This window comes from Schistocerca piceifrons, chromosome X (genome assembly GCF_021461385.2).
Source record: "Schistocerca piceifrons isolate TAMUIC-IGC-003096 chromosome X, iqSchPice1.1, whole genome shotgun sequence".
NCBI lineage: Eukaryota > Metazoa > Arthropoda > Insecta > Orthoptera > Acrididae > Schistocerca > Schistocerca piceifrons.
The window spans coordinates 369,449,131-369,466,230 of NC_060149.1; the positions used below are offsets into that span (position 1 = coordinate 369,449,131).

A 17,100-nucleotide genomic window follows, 5' to 3' on the forward strand; every position below is an offset into this window, starting at 1 on the left:
ATATGAAATAAAGCCAAAGAGAAAAGTTACCATTATGGAACTGCCCATAGTATTCAGTGTTGCCTCAATTTTTAAAAAAATGTACAGCAAAGATAGAGCTGTCAGTAAAACAGAGCAGGCTTTTTCTTTAAGTACATGATGTTTTACTCAAAAAAAGAAAAACTTTTACTTCTGCTGCAAATGATATATATAATAGCTTAAATTTTTTGTTGGAAAACAAGTGCACATCATAGATAAATGCTGGGCATTACTGAAGCATAACAGTAGGTTAATGCAATTAGTAAACCACCCATAATGTGCTGGAGAGTCAATGGTCTGTTAATTCATTAATGCCGGCCAGAGTGGCCGTGCGGTTCTAGGCGTTACAGTCTGGAACCGAGCGATCGCTATGGTCGCAGGTTCGAATCCTGCCTCGGGCATGGATGTGTGTGATGTCCTTAGGTTGGTTAGGTTTAATTAGTTCTAATTTCTAGGCGACTGATGACCTCAGAAGTTAAATCACATAGTGCTCAGAGCCATTTGAACCATTTGAATTCATTAACCTATATGGCTGACCTGGCAACTGACAAGCCCATTGGGTTCCCCAGTAGTCACAAGTGTGGCAGCCCATCAGGACAGACTGCCAAGCAAAATCTAGTGCAATGAATGACTAATTATGTAAAGTGTGGAAATTGTTTTGGTGGCAGTTGTGGAAGGTGTTCAGGTCTGCTTCCAACAGTAGAGAGGTTTTTTTTTTGCAGTCCATTGGCAGGACCTATATTGACAGTGATTAGAAATTTAAGAAAGAGGTGTAGGACATTGTCATTTTTATTTTACTGTTGAATGATCATGTAAGTTTCAGATTGGACTTGTCCTTTTAGATGTGCATTCAACCATGAGTCTGATAATCCAAATTTGTGTCTCCCTCGCCAACAGTGAAATAGGCCGCATAAGATTCCTGCTGGTTTAAAGCCAGTTCTCTCTGCTTCCTTTCTTGTAAATGGGAGGTTTTCTCCCCCTTTTCAATTTGACTCCTTGCCCTCTGCTCGTTTTGGTGAGGGCAACCTTAAAAGATTCAGAAGTTCACTTGTAACTACTTCTTTCAACCTTCTGAGAATTCCTATTCTGATTTGATTGTGGTAAATGTTCTGAGCACTTTCTGCTTTCAGTTATGATAGTAAAGAAATAAGGAATGAAGATTTGAATATAAATTACAAAACTCTCCATGTTACCTGTGCAATTTTTTCATAGTACAAGACACAACTTAAAAAAGTGCAAATAAATTTGTAACTTCATACATGGTACTCTTTTTGTTAATCCATCCGAGTACATTATCTAAATCTGCCTATGTTATTCTATTTCCACTTATTCCTCGGTCTTGGACCTGCACTCTTTGCAACATTATAAGAAGTCTGTTCAAAAAATTGCAGAACTTTGCCCACCTTTTACTTATTGTGCATGGTCTCCTAAATACTTTGCTCCACAATTGATACACCACTCCCAATGCCGTTCCCACTTACGGAAGATGTCTTGGTACGCCTCTAGCTGGAGGCACGAAGCACCGTCTGCGAATTTTCTTTTATCTCATCTGTCGCTGCAAATCTTCATCCATTTAATGGGGTTTGCAACATTTTTATTTCCAAAGTCCACGTGGGCCAGATCCGGGGAGAACGGAGGATGAGGCAGCACAGTGATTTCATTTTTTGTGTTATAGTCACACACGAACAAGGATGAACGTGCAGAAGCATTATCATGATGCAGAGCCATAAATTGTCTCATCACATTTTAGGCCGTTTCCTTCCCACATTTTCATGCAGGTGTCGCAACACTTCCCAATAGTACCATTGATTAACAATTCGTCACTGTGGCATGAAATTCATGGTGAACTAATACTTCAAAGTCAAAGAAAACTATCAAAGGACGTCCTGAACAAGGGTCATCTTTTATTTATTGCCAGCCATTTTTAAACCGTGTGAACCATTTGTAACACAGAGTACAGCTTAAGCTCTGATCACCATAGGCATCTTTCATCATAGGTTTTCTTGAGTTTCACCCAAAATTTAATGCAGACGCATTGCTCCTCTAACTCTGCCACCTCAAAATTCGCAAACTGTGCGACACAATGTTCTACTCAATACTGCAGTGAACAATAACTAACAAACAGACCTACAACAATGAAACTTCCGGCAGTTACACATGGGAGACAGGCGTGTGCAGCGATGCCAGTCACATTTCGCTCCAACACACCATTGGCGCGAAATTATGAATGTTACAGAATTTTTTGAACAGACCTCATATGTTGTGAAACAAAATAAATTCTTGACTCTCTCATATTTTTCTATTACATTTTCTGCTCATTTACTTTAAGTGTGTAAAGAACAAGGCCAAAATTTCTATGTACCAGTATAGTTGAGATTCTGCTGGGAGAGAATGTTTTCCTGCACCATCTGACTTTGGTGTAGGTATCTGGCTAATATGTATGTACAAAAATTTTAAGTACGTAAAGAACAGCTCCACCAAATGTAGCCGAATCTATTGAAGTCCAATAGAAACACAAGATATATAAAGAAACCAAAGTTAGATTTCCTTCTTTTTTCAAGGGGGCAGGGTTTGTGACAATATTAAACACACTACTTGGATGATGCTACCTGGCTGAACATTTAAAAATAATCATATGCTGGGAAACTTAAGATCTAACAGAAGTGCAATACATTTTTTGAATTTTTACAGGCTTTACATGCTTTCTTTGTTGGAATAAAAATAATGCATCGTTGTAGGTGCAGACAGGAGAGTGAACTGAGTTTGTATTTCAACACTGGTTATTGTTATACTTTGATTCTCAATTTGAAACAAATAATGAATAATATAAATTTATTTTATTTCTCCATATTTAAAATATTTCTCATTTGTTTATGTACACTATTTACATGCTTAGAAACACTTGTTAAGTTATACGTAAGTAGGTTTCATTTCACCACCATTAAAAAATCAAGGGAGACTTTGTAAATAACCTTTCAGCCCAAGTGCAGAATCTTTCTCAGTAATGCTGGTCCATGCCAATAACCCCTGGAAAAAAGTTATAACATTTTAATGTTTTATGATTTATCTTATCAGCAATTTAATTCATGCAGTAATCTTTGCACAACTTTGAAGAAAGGGTGGAAAATAAACATGTTAATAAGACATATGTTATCTATGGAAATAAAACATAGAACAGCTTCCACTTCTCTCAGTTTAAGAGATTACACTGATATTCATGAACACATTGTGCTGTAAAGCACAATTCCAAATAAAATTTTAGCAAACAGCAATCCAAGCATTATTCCATGGCAACCATTTACAAATTTCACTCTGTAGGGTAAATTTCTCTAATACAATTCTGAACTGCCCAAATGCGACTTTTGTATTCCTGTATTGTATGGCAGTGGTGTCCTAGAACATGAAGGGTGTTCTGCTCATTGACTTCCAACCCAGAGGTCACAAAAACTGTTCTTGGGAGTTCATCTGGGAGCTGTCTGATCAGTCACAATACAGTCCTGAATTAGCTCCCAGCAGCGTCCATATTCTCTTGCACCTCAAGATATCCCTGTCCTCCAGTCATCATTTTCAAAATAATGAACAGCTGAAGATGACTGTCACAAGCTGGGTCCATTCCCAGGCAGCCGACTTCTACAGTATGACAAGTGTATCAATTCTGGTGGTAACTTCACCAAAAAAATAGTTCAAACACTGCTGTACCTGCTGCAAACAAAGTTTTTCATGTAACTTTTTTTTTTAAAAAAAGGGTAAAGGCAAACTTAAGTTCTGGGTGATCCTTGCAGAACCAACTATTAGGTTTGTTCATACGTTTGTAGGTGATGTTTTTTCTTTTTTTTTTTTTTTTTTGCTGATATTTCGTTTACTATGGGTTTATTTTTCTATTGTCATTTTTTATTTCTAGTTCACTATTGCTATTGAGTTACATATTGTCATTGGAGCTAGTTAGTGGAGCTGTGGGCACTAGAAAATGGAGTGCCAAGTGGAGTAATCTGAATATTTATGACCTCTTCTATTCAAGTTCAACGAGAGGTGACAGAAGCTGAGGCAGCCAGAAAAATTTGCACCACGTACGGGTATTGTTCTGTTGGACACAGCATAGCAAGAAAATGGTTTTCTCATTTTAAGAAAGATTGTTTTGAAATTAGTGACTCCACACTCAGGGAAACCTTTGGGATTTGATGGAGATCGTTTAAACGCATTAATCCACAATGATCCACATCAGTGTACTCGAGAACTGACAAATGTGATAAACTGTGATGATTCCACCATTGTGTGACATTTGCATGCAATGGAGAAGGTTCAAAAATCAGGTGTGTGGGTACCACATGCTCTGAGCCAAAATTACAAAAATCAGTGGATGTGCATCTCAAGTGGCTTGTGAACAACACTGACCATTCCTATCCTGTATCATTACTGGTGACAAGAAATGGTGTCTATGCTAACATAAGGAAAAGAAAGGAATGGTCGAGCGCAAAGAAAGCAGCAACACTCTGTGCAAAGACCTGCGCGCATCCACAAAAGGTAATATTATGCTTCTGGAGGAACAGTGATGGTATGATGTACTACAAATTGCTTTCCCCAAAATGTAACCCTCACAGCTGAAGCCTTGCAGATGCAACCCAAGAACAACTATCAAGAAGACTGCTACTCTACAATAATGCCCACCCACATTCTATTAGACTGATAAAAAACACTGTACAGGAGTTGGGGTGAGAAGTCATTGAACATCCACCTTGTTCACCTGCTCTTGTGCCCTCAGATTTCCCTTTTTCCACACTATTGAACAACCTTCGAGGAACTTCCTTTCTGTACGAAAATGCACTCCGAACATGACTAGACGAGTTCATCACCTCAAAACCCTCATGATTTCAACAGTTACGGAATCGAGAAGTTACTCCACCATTGGCAGACTGTTGTAAATATTGAAGGATCACATATTATTAATGAAGCAAGTCTCTGTTATATGTATCTGTTGTGTTTATTTAACTTGTGGAAAAACACTACAAACTTATACACCAACTCAATAAATACCTATTAATGTTTTCAAGTTTGGCATAAAACATAACACCTTTTATTTATTTTGATTTTTAGCCCAATATTTGAACTGTGACTAAACTACGAACTACTATACCAGGATGATATTACTGCCTTGTGCTACGTATGACAATGATTTTCTGTGCTTGTTTGTTAGCAACAATATTATCTCCTGCTACTTCCTTGAAATTATTTTTGCTGTAAAAGATTGTCATTGTCAAACATGGAATTTCTTTCATGCAATTTTCTCATAAATCTCACATTTACTACATCTCCCTTCTTAATGTACCACAAGAAAAAAAAATTACAATAGAAATGACTTCTTATATATTATTGATGTGGCTGGTGATATTCAGGGCACATACAGCCATCGAAGTTTGCTTCTCAGCAATATTCAATCCAGATGCATCAGATCATCTCATCTCATCTTCAAAAACAATCAATAACTAAAGCTGTAGTGCAATGCTGTGTACTTCCTCTATAAGGCAACTTAAACACAAGTATTGCATCCAGCCGTACTGTAGCATTCCATATCACCCATATTTTCTTTTCCCCTGATGTCACCACAAAATTTTATAACTGGTGGAATAGCATTAGAGATGTAACTGTTACTCCCTTGACACAGCATTATAATCAATGTTTAATCTCCAGTTACATTTTGACAGGGCGTCAAATGAGCCGATTCTTGCCTATTTTCCTAAGTCCTCATACTTTGATTCTGCTCACATTCAAGCACAATTAATATCTTTATGTTTTACATTCAAATGAATGTAAAGAAAAGACACAGTATTCATTTCAGGGCTCAGCTTCATTGCTATGTTTTTTCACCACAATATACAATCGCATAGACTGACATAGGTATGAAAATGAATCTTCATTTCAGAGAGTGGTGTGAACCACAGGACTGTTGCTACACTGCAAAAAAGTAACTTGCAAAGGAGCATAAAGTAGTAGTAATAATAATATAATAATAATAATAACCAAAGCACATTGAAACAGTAATTAGCTCTTATTTGATACCACAATGAACAATAATATTACTGAATGTAAGTCTAATTTATGCTGCTGCTTTTTAAAATGAACAGTAGCCTAACCACATTTTAAAACAAATACATACAGTATAGAGAGATTTTACAAAAAAGTCAAACACACACTTTGAGTAAAATATTGTATTTTTTGTTTGAATTTGTTACTACTTGATGCAATGCAGTGCAGTGACTGACACACAATACTTCTCAAACAGTATCTGCACTGTTCAAAAATTCTGTTGCCTCTTTGAATCCTGAATCAAATTTCTCCTTTCCCATGCCCTTCCAAACACAATTCCCATGTGCCTATCATTTCTTTAACACACAGTAAATTACTCAGTCACTGTCTGTCTGTCTATGGATTCCCACAAACAATGCACATGTGAAAGGTAAGTTAAGCTCTCTCTCTCTCTCTCTCTCTCTCTCTCTCTCTCTCTCTCTCTTCTTGACATGGCTTATTTGTTTTCCTTTTCCTTTCCTTATTCTATCTGAGCTTGTGCTCATTTTCTGATGACTGTGTCACAGCTGAGACATTAAATGCTGATCTTACTGTTAAGTATCTTCCATTTGCACCAACAGTAAATATGTTTAAATAACAATATACAGCAGCTCCAGGACAGCTACAGCCCCGCATGTTCATAGAAGTATGATTGATCTAGCAGTTGTAGACCCTACCACTGTCCCAGCATTGAGGAGTGGTGTTGGGTGGAAAGATAAGAGGTGAAGAAAATGATGGGGCAGAGAAGCAGCAAGGAAAGTGGATAGTAATGTGGCACTGATGAGCATTTTGTGATGCTGGCAGGGGAATTGCTTGTGATATATGATCAAATGGAGGGTAAGGGGGGGGGGGGGGGGAAACTGCAGGGTGGAGAGAGGAAAGTGTGATTATAGATTAATGGGTCAACGTGGACAGGTGTCAAGATATGTGTGGGACATAAGTTTGTGGAGATTGAGAATAGGAGGATTGCATTATCGAAGGATGAAGATAAAGTGCTGCCATAACATGTCACAGGAATTATGAGTAAAAATTTGACTAACAGTGGTACATAAATACCATAGGTATCATTATTCCTGAAGTTTTCCTGGTGTATTGAGTATAAGATGTTGATGTCATCTGGTTGCAATCCTAAAACCTTATGGAATAAGCACAGAAATCCTCCCCCAATTTCATATGACACCTGTTTTGACCTGTATTTGTGCAGCAACAAATAGAAAATCTGCTGCTGGGCAGTTAGTAAAAAATATGCAGAAAGAAAAGGCAAAGCATCTGACTCATATGCAAGCTTTAGTAAAAGTTTCAGTTCAAAGTTACAGAATATTTTCTTCTGTCACCATGATGAGAAAAGTGGGAGCAATACTTTCTGCAGATCACACACACACACACACACACACACACACACACAAACACAGAGAGAGAGAGAGAGAGAGAGAGAGAGAGTTTAAGATACAAATAAGTTTCTCACCAACTGAAAAATACACTTACCTCAGCATCATGCTCCAATAAACAGGAGGCAACACATGTGCTTTCATCCAGTAGAACAACATCCTTTCTTTTCCTTGGTCAACTGGAAAGGTCTCCAATGGATTGCGATCATAATCAAATTCTGCCAGGATACATTTTCTTTGGCCAGTAACAAGAGGACATGATGTATACCCATCATACTCCGCTAATTTTGATTTATTTCCTTCCATAACTTGTTTCAAGTTTTTATACAACACTCCTGTCTGTGCAGCTGCAAGTAGGAAAACACATTAACTGATTCTGAAATGACAAAGTGATGTGTGTTTGCAGCAGAATTAACTTGATCCCACCATCACCCATTATTCCCAACTATATTTAAGAATAAGGTGTGAGAAACATGATTTCCAAATTTCCATACATAAATTCTTGAACTGTATTATTAAAGATAATAATACACTAAATTTTGATAGTTTTTTACCCTAAATGCAGTCTATTTCATATAACGTCTCAGTTCTCTTTCTCAATATTTTACTATAATTGTTTATAACGAACAGCACCCATCCCTCATGAATCCCCCAAAAAGATTAACACTGTGTTCCACACCAGGACCTGAACCCCAAACCTTTTCATGAGAAAATTCAGGAAGATACTGTTCACAAAAGACAAGGATCTCGAATCGGATCTCAGTCTGGCACACAGTTTTAATTTGTCAGGTAGTTCCAAAACAGCACACACTCCCCTGCAGACTAAGATATTCATTCTGGAAACACACCTCTTAAACATAGTTTTCTAAAGTAGCAGTCAGTTGAGTTTGTATTCAGATGATTACATTTTTGTCTAATTGTGAATACTGAAGTGCATTTGCTTTATATAAATGTCAGTTTCCAGTGTGTCGTCCTGGATTTCTGAGCAATGTACAAAGGGTAGCATTAATCAATGTCTAATGTTATCATCTTATGGCTAACACTATCAGCTTAAGGAACCTTTAAGAGTACTGTTGGCACTGCTCATTACATATGGTGACTGTTGCCTTAAGACACATACCAGGAATAGTGACATTTAACAGATGCTTGATAGTAGATAGTACAGGTCACAGAAGCGTCCGATCTCACGCGTCGGCTTTGACCCGTGACGTAAGGGTGTTGTGTGTGACATCATGACGGCGCGGAGTTTGGTTTGTGAGTGTGGCGTGTTTGTAGATGTCATCGTGTTGTGGTTTGTTGTGCTCTCTGGTGGTATGTTCTGGGTTTTCATTTGGTGTGATGTAATGGGCTCAGTTTGCTTTTGCTCATTATCCAGAATTGTTCGAGTGTCGGCTGTGTTTGTAGTGGAATTCATTTCAGTGAGTTAACGATTTTGTGTGAAGGTTAATTTAGTGTTGTTCGCTGTACATCGTGTGGTAATTTTAGTAAAATTAATCGGCTGTTGTTTTAGTTCAGGAATGGATATGACTGATAAAATTAACAGTGCGCAGGTCAAGGGAAGTGTTCGATTACAATGTGTGGCTGTGTATGTTGATATTGGTATCAGGAGATATTTGTGAGCTATATAGGCCAAGGGAAGTGTTTGATCCTAATTTATGGGATCGGGAGCTGCTGTTGAGCTATATAGGTCAAGGGAAGTGTCCGATTCCAGAAAATATTGTGTTTAGTGGTATTTGGGGAGATTTGTGATGTCGGTTTTTTTCGTTGTTTTGTGTGGTTTTGTATGGGGGTGGGTGTCTAAATTTGTTTATATTTAGTTTGCCCCCCACCCAAAAACACCCCATTTCCCACGCTTGTCCCGTTAGTGTCATTAGGCTTTCTGTGGAAAGTGTGTTTGTTTTTCGATGTATTTTCGTCTTCATAATGTGTACATATCGACTTTATATGCGCCATATTGGAATCGTGGTTTATGGTCGTTTCTGCCATTTTTGTGACGTCATGGGTCAAAGCAGACGGCCGGGATCGGACGCTTCCGTATTAAAATAATTGAAACACAGCTATAGCACACTTTACTACAGCAGAGAGAATCTTATTCAGTAATATTTGCAGTCTATTTTTGATGTTTGCGTCTGACAGACAAGAGAACATAGTAGGAGCAGCGACTGACAGGCGCAAACGTCAAAAATAGACTTTTAAATTGACATGATTATATTGTTATGTATCAACATGTAAAAGCTCCAGCATGTTTTATGGCTCATAAGAACTAGATGCAACACTTGAAACTGAGAGTAAGTCGAAACAAGCTTGTAGTGTAAATAATTGAAGCGAAAGAAAAATAACATTGTAGCGGCTAAACTGAACTACAAATATTCCTGAATAATGTCATAATTTTTACGTCATACAAGCTGGTGGATCAATGGAGAAAAAAAGCCTATTATTAAGAGAATAAGCAGCAGTTAAAGTGGTATTTATCACAGTATTAATTAATGAAGAACTCTAAAATTTGTTACAACTATGTTTCAGAACTATAAGTTCTGAGTAACTGCCCAGTAAACTTGCACTACTGACCATTAATTTCTTAAAAAGGTTCCTGCATCTTACTAGGCCTACTGTAAATGCTTCAACACAAAAAAGAAAACATGAATACTAACAAGGGAACCTCCCCATCGCACCCCCCTCAGATTTAGTTATAAATTGACGCAGTGGATAGGCCTTGAAAAACTGAACACAGATCAATCGAGAAAACAGGAAGAAGTTGTGTGAAACTATGAAAAAATGAACAAAATATACAAACTGAATAGTCCATGTGCAACATATGCAACATCAAGGACAATATGGGTTGAGGAGCGCCGTGGTCCCGTGGTTAGAGTGAGCAAATATAGAACGAGAGGTCCTTGGTTCGAGTCCTCCCTCGAGTGAAAATTTTACTTTCTTTATTTTCGCAAAGTTACGATCTGACCGTTCATTCATTGACGTCTCTGTTCACTGTAATAAGTTTAGTGTCTGTGTTTTGCGACCGCACCGCAAAACCGTGCAATTAGTAGACGAAAGGACGTGCCTCTCCAATGGGAACCGAAAACATTTGATCGCAAGGTCATAGGTCAACCGATTCTATACGACACTGGTGACGGCATGTGCGTCACATGACGAATATGTTGTCGACCCACCTAACTTGCACACTTGGCGAATGGGTAAAAAGATTCTTCTACCTTGCCCGATTTAGGTTTTCTTGTGGATGTGATAATCACTGCCAAAAAAGTGATGAAAACATAAGAGTTTGTCACATAAACTGCAACAAATGAATGCAACAGTTTCACAGTCGCACAGTTTTCCCTGTGCTCTGTCAAAACATATGTTTTTTACGTTTTCAAATGTTTCCGTGTGTAGACCGTCAAATCCTGCATATGTCCAAGCAAATCTAAACATGTCCTGGGATTTTGGAGAGTGAAGTTGATTATGTGTGAGTGCCTGAACTTTAATAATTGTCTGAAAATAAAAAATTAAACTTTTCACTCGAGAGAAGATTTGAACCAGAAACCTCTCGTTCCGCAGCTGCTCACGGGACCACGGCGCTCGTCAGCTGACTCTCTCCTAGATGTTGGCTACTTTGCGTGTGGACTACTCAGTTTGTATATTTTGCTTTTTTTTTCATAGTTCCACACAACTTCTTCCTGTTTTCTCGATTGATCTGTGTTCAGTTTTTCAAGGCCTATCCCTGTGCCAACTTATAACTAAATCTGAGGGGGGTGCGATGGGGAGGTTTCCTTGTAAGTACCAAAAGCAGGAAATGTGAATGAAAACAAAACTCACTTTTTATTTCTCAAGCACACAAGAAAAATTTTCTTTTAACTGTTATAAAGCTTTAAACCGTTTACTGAATTTGTCTTGAACAATATCAAGTCTTTTATTACTGATGGTGTGTTTCCATTCCTTCATATACGTGTAAATCAATAGAGGTACACATTGTCTTAAAATATACCGTTCAGAAAAATGGACCTTGCAAAATGTTATTTCCTCTGGAAATTTAAACAGTGAATAGAATGTATTCTCCAATTGTTGCTGGTGTCCACATTTATCTAAGAATGCATACAACTGACTATGAACATTTGCTACAAATGACAGTAAGCTGTCATACAATAATTTTGGGTTTAAAGCATCATATTCTTTGAAACTTGTAAATAAATGATGCTCTGTGGGTGTTGGTGAGAACAGAGTTGTTTTACAGTCACTACAGTTGGTTTCCAAGGTGTTACACCCATCTTTTGTAGAATGTAACCAGCTACATATGCTAGTGCTTGTCTGTCATTTCTTACATCAGCCCCACCACTACCAGCAGCAGCTTCATTATCAGCAAGGGCACAATATAAAGCACTTTGATCTATAATGGAATGGTGTGTTGTGGAGTCAAGAAAGTTTTCATCACTAGCTGCCTTAAATTGCTTAATGGCATGCATCTATCATCCTCACAATTACCTAGTGACTTTGTAGGTAAGGACATGTTATTGACTATAACTGTTTTCAATGCTGCTTTGAACTGAAAGCAAGTTGGGTTGGTGTTTCCAACACCATGCTGCCTCACACAACAAAATACATTCTCCACTGGGTCTTGATTGAAAGCCCTCATGCTTAAAAAATTAAAGCCATTTTTTTTAATCTGTTCCAAATGAATATCAGTGATCTTATTGTAGTTTGCCATCAACTTATGAAACTGAACGTATTTGTCTTATCTCTCCCCGTGCTTAGCTCCAACACTTTCCAATTTTCCATTTCCCTTAACAGACTGTACCACATTTCAATATGTGGGGACTCTGCAGAGAGGACATACTTGTAAGACTTGCCATCTTGTGGATAACAATAGGAACTGTTCAGTGAATCAAATAAACAATCCATCTTGTCAACAAATTCTGCAGTGTATATTGCCTCAGCAGGTAAGATACTAAATGCCACATAAGTTTCAGTAACTGCAGCAACTGTATGACTAAATTGGGCTGCAGATACCTTGACTTTCATTTTAGTAAAAGAATCCTTTAATTCAAAATGATTCCTATGTAGTTTTGGCAATGTCTTAAACATCTTCTGCCGATCCAAAAGAAAAGCCCTGTGAATATATTCAAAACTGGCCTCTTTTTTTTTAAGCCCAAACTGTATTTTATTTCCTAGCAGAGCATTTCTAGTATTTTTTAATAGATGTGGGACATCATAAATGACTTCAATAGGTTCATCTCTCACTACAAAATGAAATGGACTGAACTCAGCAGATTTCTCACACCAGAGTTTCTTCAGTGCTCTCTGGTTGATTGCACCCTGCTCACAAACTGTACAAACTACCTTTAGCCCTATTTCTTGCAATTGCTTTATGACATAGGTAATAAGACTTTTTAAAGTGATACTTGAAACTGAGTTGAGTGTGAAATAATAAGCGGGTCGACAGAAGTGTCCGATCCCACCTGTCGTCTTTGACCCGTGACGTAAGGGTGTTGTGGTGTGTGACGTCATGACGGCGCGGAGTTTGGTTTGTGAGTGTGGCGTGTTTGTAGATGTCGTCCTCTTGTGGTTTGTTGTGCCCTCTGGTGGTATGTTCAGGGCTTTCGTTTGTGTGGTGTAATGGGCTCAGTTTGGTGTTGCTCATTATACAGAATTGTTCAAGTGTTGGCTGTGTTTGTAGTGGAATTCGTTTCAGTGAGTTAACGATTTAGTGGTTTTGTGTGGAGGTTAATTTAGTGTTGTTCGCTGTAGGTCATGTGGTAATTTAAGTAAATTAATCGGTTGTTGTTTCTGTTCAGGAATGCATATGAAGGATAAAATTAATAGCGTGCGTCTGCGAGCAATTATGAGAAATACCGTGTTGAAGCTGATAAAGTTTTTACAGCTGTTTGAGAAATGTTCGATTCCAATTTATGGGATCGGGAGCTGCTGTTGAGCTATATAGGTCAGGGGAAGTTTTCAATCCTAATTTATGGGATCGGGAGCTGCTGTTGAGCTATATAGGTCAGGGGAAGTTTTCGATCCCAATTTATGGGATCAGGAGCTGCTGTTGAGCTATATAGGTCAAGCGAAGTTTTCGATCCCAATTTATGGGATCAGGAGCTCCTGTTGAGCTATATAGATCAAGGGAAGTGTCCGATTCCAGATGATATTATGTTTAGTGGAATTTGCGGAGTTTTGTGTTGTCGGTTTTTTTCGTCGTTTTGCGTGGTTTTGTATGGGGGGGTGGGTGTCTAAATTTGTTTATATTTGGTAAGTTCCCACCCAAAAACCCCCAATTTCCCGCGCTTGCCCCGTTAGTGTCATTAGGCTTTTTGTGAAACGTGTGGTGTTTGTTTTTCGATGTGTTTTCGTGTTTATAATATGTACGTAACGACTTTATATGCGCCATATTGGAATCGTGGTTTATGGTCCTTTCCGCCATATTTGTGATGTCATGGGTCAAAGCAGTCGGGTGGGATCGGACGCTTCTGTATTTCCGATAGTACTCATTAGTGAAATGTGTTTAGCAAATAAGAACCACTTGAAATTGATTTCTCTCAAAAAAAAAATGTGAAACACTTCAAACCTCATAACTGAAGCTATTCTTAAACATGGTAAAGCCCTCTCATTGAATAATAGAAAAACTGTAGAATAGAAAAAGCAGTATTAAATAGATCATAAAAACTGTTATACAGTAAATTTTATGAAATTTAGGTATCTTGTCCACATTTCATTCTCAACATTGTGGCAACTAAAATCGACCATACGGAAAGTATACGCTATGGACTTTCTACCTCTGCAAACTCTTCAAAATTTCGTGCAATGGTTTACTACATTTAATGCTGCATAATAACTGCGTTGAACATCGAAACAAAATTAAGTCATTTATGGGGGGAAGGTATCAGCCAAGAAGACGTGTAAAAATCAAATTTTTGGGCCAAATAGTTTTTGTGAAATCGAATGCTAAGTGCGTCAAAGCAGTGGGAACACCATGTGTCTGCACAGGCGAGCAGTGCAGTGATGACAGAATCGCGCACAGCGCGGAATGCGGGGAGCACATGTCTGCAGCAGCGAAAGGGTTAATGAAGAGACAAAGCACTAGAAATTTCAAAAAATTGCATTCAAATGAATATAATTCGTGAAGTAAGGCACTTCGATATTGTTTTTCAATAATGAAAATATTAAGCACCGCGAAAGGTTTGAATTCATAATCTTTCGCGTAGCAGCCCCACACCCTTTTTTTTTTATCTCGTTTTTGTTCGTTGTAGCTCGTTGCATATGTTCGGGTCGGAAGTCGCAAGACACCCGTTTCAGTTCGTCGTTAATCCATTAACTCAGTTTTTTTTATTACAGAGGGCAGCTAACCCTCTGGCCGAACACGCTGAGCTACCGTGCCGGCAACACCTTAACCGTTACGCTAATGCACCTCGTTTGACTACATAACACCATGAGGACTATAAAACGTCACGCAAAATACTGACAAACACTGTTGGTATGACTATGAATTACTCACGCTTCGTCGAAGTACAATAGGAAATAAACAATTACCGCTGTTCTTTATTGCGAAAAAGCGGTTCGTGAGAGGGATACAAACACCTTTCCTTGCTATCGCCTGAATTAGGAGTCTTATTGCTTGTTTGGTTTAATTAATTAATAGAATATGAAGCAATTGGTATAAAGAATGCTTTTTTCCAAACTTTCTATAAAAGAATGTCTGCTATCAAGACATTGCTTTTGTTCTATTACTTGATTTATGACTGAACGTTTCTAAAACTGAAGACACTCGTCCATGCTCTGCCCTGCAGTCGAGATGTGGCAACGTTGTTCTCTGTTCATTGGCTGACTGTGTTTTGTGACGTCAGATGTGCAGAACGAACCTAAACTCGGCCGCCAACATAAATGACGCGCACTTTAGCCAAACACAAACGGATTCTTCCCCACAAGACTTGATTGGGCTTCACATATTCAATTACCATCATCACAGAGATCGGCTTACTGTAGACGAACTTAATACGACATGGCGTGAAACAAGGCAGAAAAATCATCATTGCAACTGGTTCTATAGATGAAAAAATATGATGATGTAATATACATGGTCTTCTGCAGCGCTGTGGTAAAGTTGGTGTTGGAGACGCAGCAGGTTCTGGGTTCGAATGCCATCGGGTAATAATATATTTTTTTACATTTTAAAAATCTTTATCAATATTACTATTATTTTCAATTGTAGGTTCAAATATATTTTCCTATTTTTACTCTTCTGTCGTATCATTTTCATCATCGTAATGACATTCACTTGCTCTTATTTTTCTTCTTGTCATCCTTTTTTTAGTTTGGAATCTGCCTGCGTCGCCTACAAATGGTAAGTGAGTTCCAACCAGGACTGATTATCAGTCGGTATCGCGTCAACTCGTGTAGCAAAAGCGAGATGTTACTGTTCGTTTTTAGCGCTGAAACTGAACTTTTTGTGTCTCGAGTTTGCATGTACAGGACAACTTTAATCGCCGTCAGCAAAGCGAGCATAATTAATAGTTTTGTCGCAGGTTGCTGACCGCCGTTTTCTCGGATACATTGCACATCACACGGCTGTGGTTAGGTTCGGGCACGAGTGTAAATTCAAGGCTACAAAACGCTTCATCTGCCGCATTTCAGTCATTAGTCGTTTCAAATCATCTGTGGACAGAACATGTCGCGTTCCCGCCATATCTGATGGCACCAGCATCCAACAGCCCTCTGTGTTACATGAACAGCATTTCTGCACTTGTGAACTGATCCGTCGCATTTACAAGTCGCCTTTAACTGAAAGGTAGCCAATGTAGCAGCGCCAAGTGACAGACGTCAACTATAAAGCAATTTTAAAGCAGTAGTAGTATTCAGTCCAAAGACAGGTTTGATGCACCCCTTCATGCTAATCTATCCCATACACACTGCAACCTACACCCATTTGAAACTGCTTACCTTAGCGTTGGTTTCGCCCAACAAATTTTACCCTCCTCACTTCATTCCGTTACCTGATTTAAAATTCCTTGATACCTCAGGGTATGTCCTATCAACGTGTAAAACGTTAAAGGCGGATTCACACTTGTAGGAACGTCACCGTCACGTTTTTGAGCGTCCACGTTCACAGGAATTCCTAAGTATTCACACTGCACGGCACTTCAACGTCGAATTAACGTCGTGACATTACGTTACAGCTGGTACATAAAATACACACCAGAGGCGCTATTTCAAAAGTCGAGACTGTGAAGGAGAGTTCCACCACATAAGACTGTGGTTCCTGTGGTGTCACCGCCAGACACCACACTTGTTTTTTTTTTTTACTTTATTGTCATTTTAACACCTGAACAATCAGGGAGGCTGGCAGCGGCATGCTACGCCGCTCTTCAGCCATAGAGTTGACAATCACAGTACAAGAATGGAGAATGAAAAAGAACAGAGTGACGGGCAAAAAATAGTGGTCACAGTCACACAAAAACCACAGAGCCGTTCACACTCGACGAGAAAGACACTGAAAACACGTTGACACGGCGCACATAACACTGATGAATCAGATGGCACAAGTGAACGGAGAAGTGTGACGGCGGACACTAAAAACACTAAACGACGTCACACACACAAGACACAGATGGCGATGATCTCCGGCGCGCGAAAGTCCATGTAGCGTGTGCGA

General features: G+C 38.7%; 1 protein-coding gene across 2 annotated transcripts in view; it reads right to left on the bottom strand.

The window, feature by feature from the left end:
* Positions 1 to 2,836: 2,836 nt before the first annotated feature.
* LOC124723139 (sulfide:quinone oxidoreductase, mitochondrial) overlaps positions 2,837 to 17,100 on the bottom strand; it is an 89,826-nt gene continuing 75,562 nt past the window's right edge. For both annotated transcript variants that reach the window (XM_047248328.1, XM_047248327.1), the window contains 2 exons: positions 7,564 to 7,813; positions 2,837 to 3,045 (listed from right to left, as the gene is read on the bottom strand). In XM_047248328.1, the coding sequence (XP_047104284.1) occupies positions 2,994 to 3,045; positions 7,564 to 7,813 (302 nt within the window). In that variant the 3' untranslated portion in view covers positions 2,837 to 2,993. The remainder of the gene's footprint in view (positions 3,046 to 7,563; positions 7,814 to 17,100) is intronic.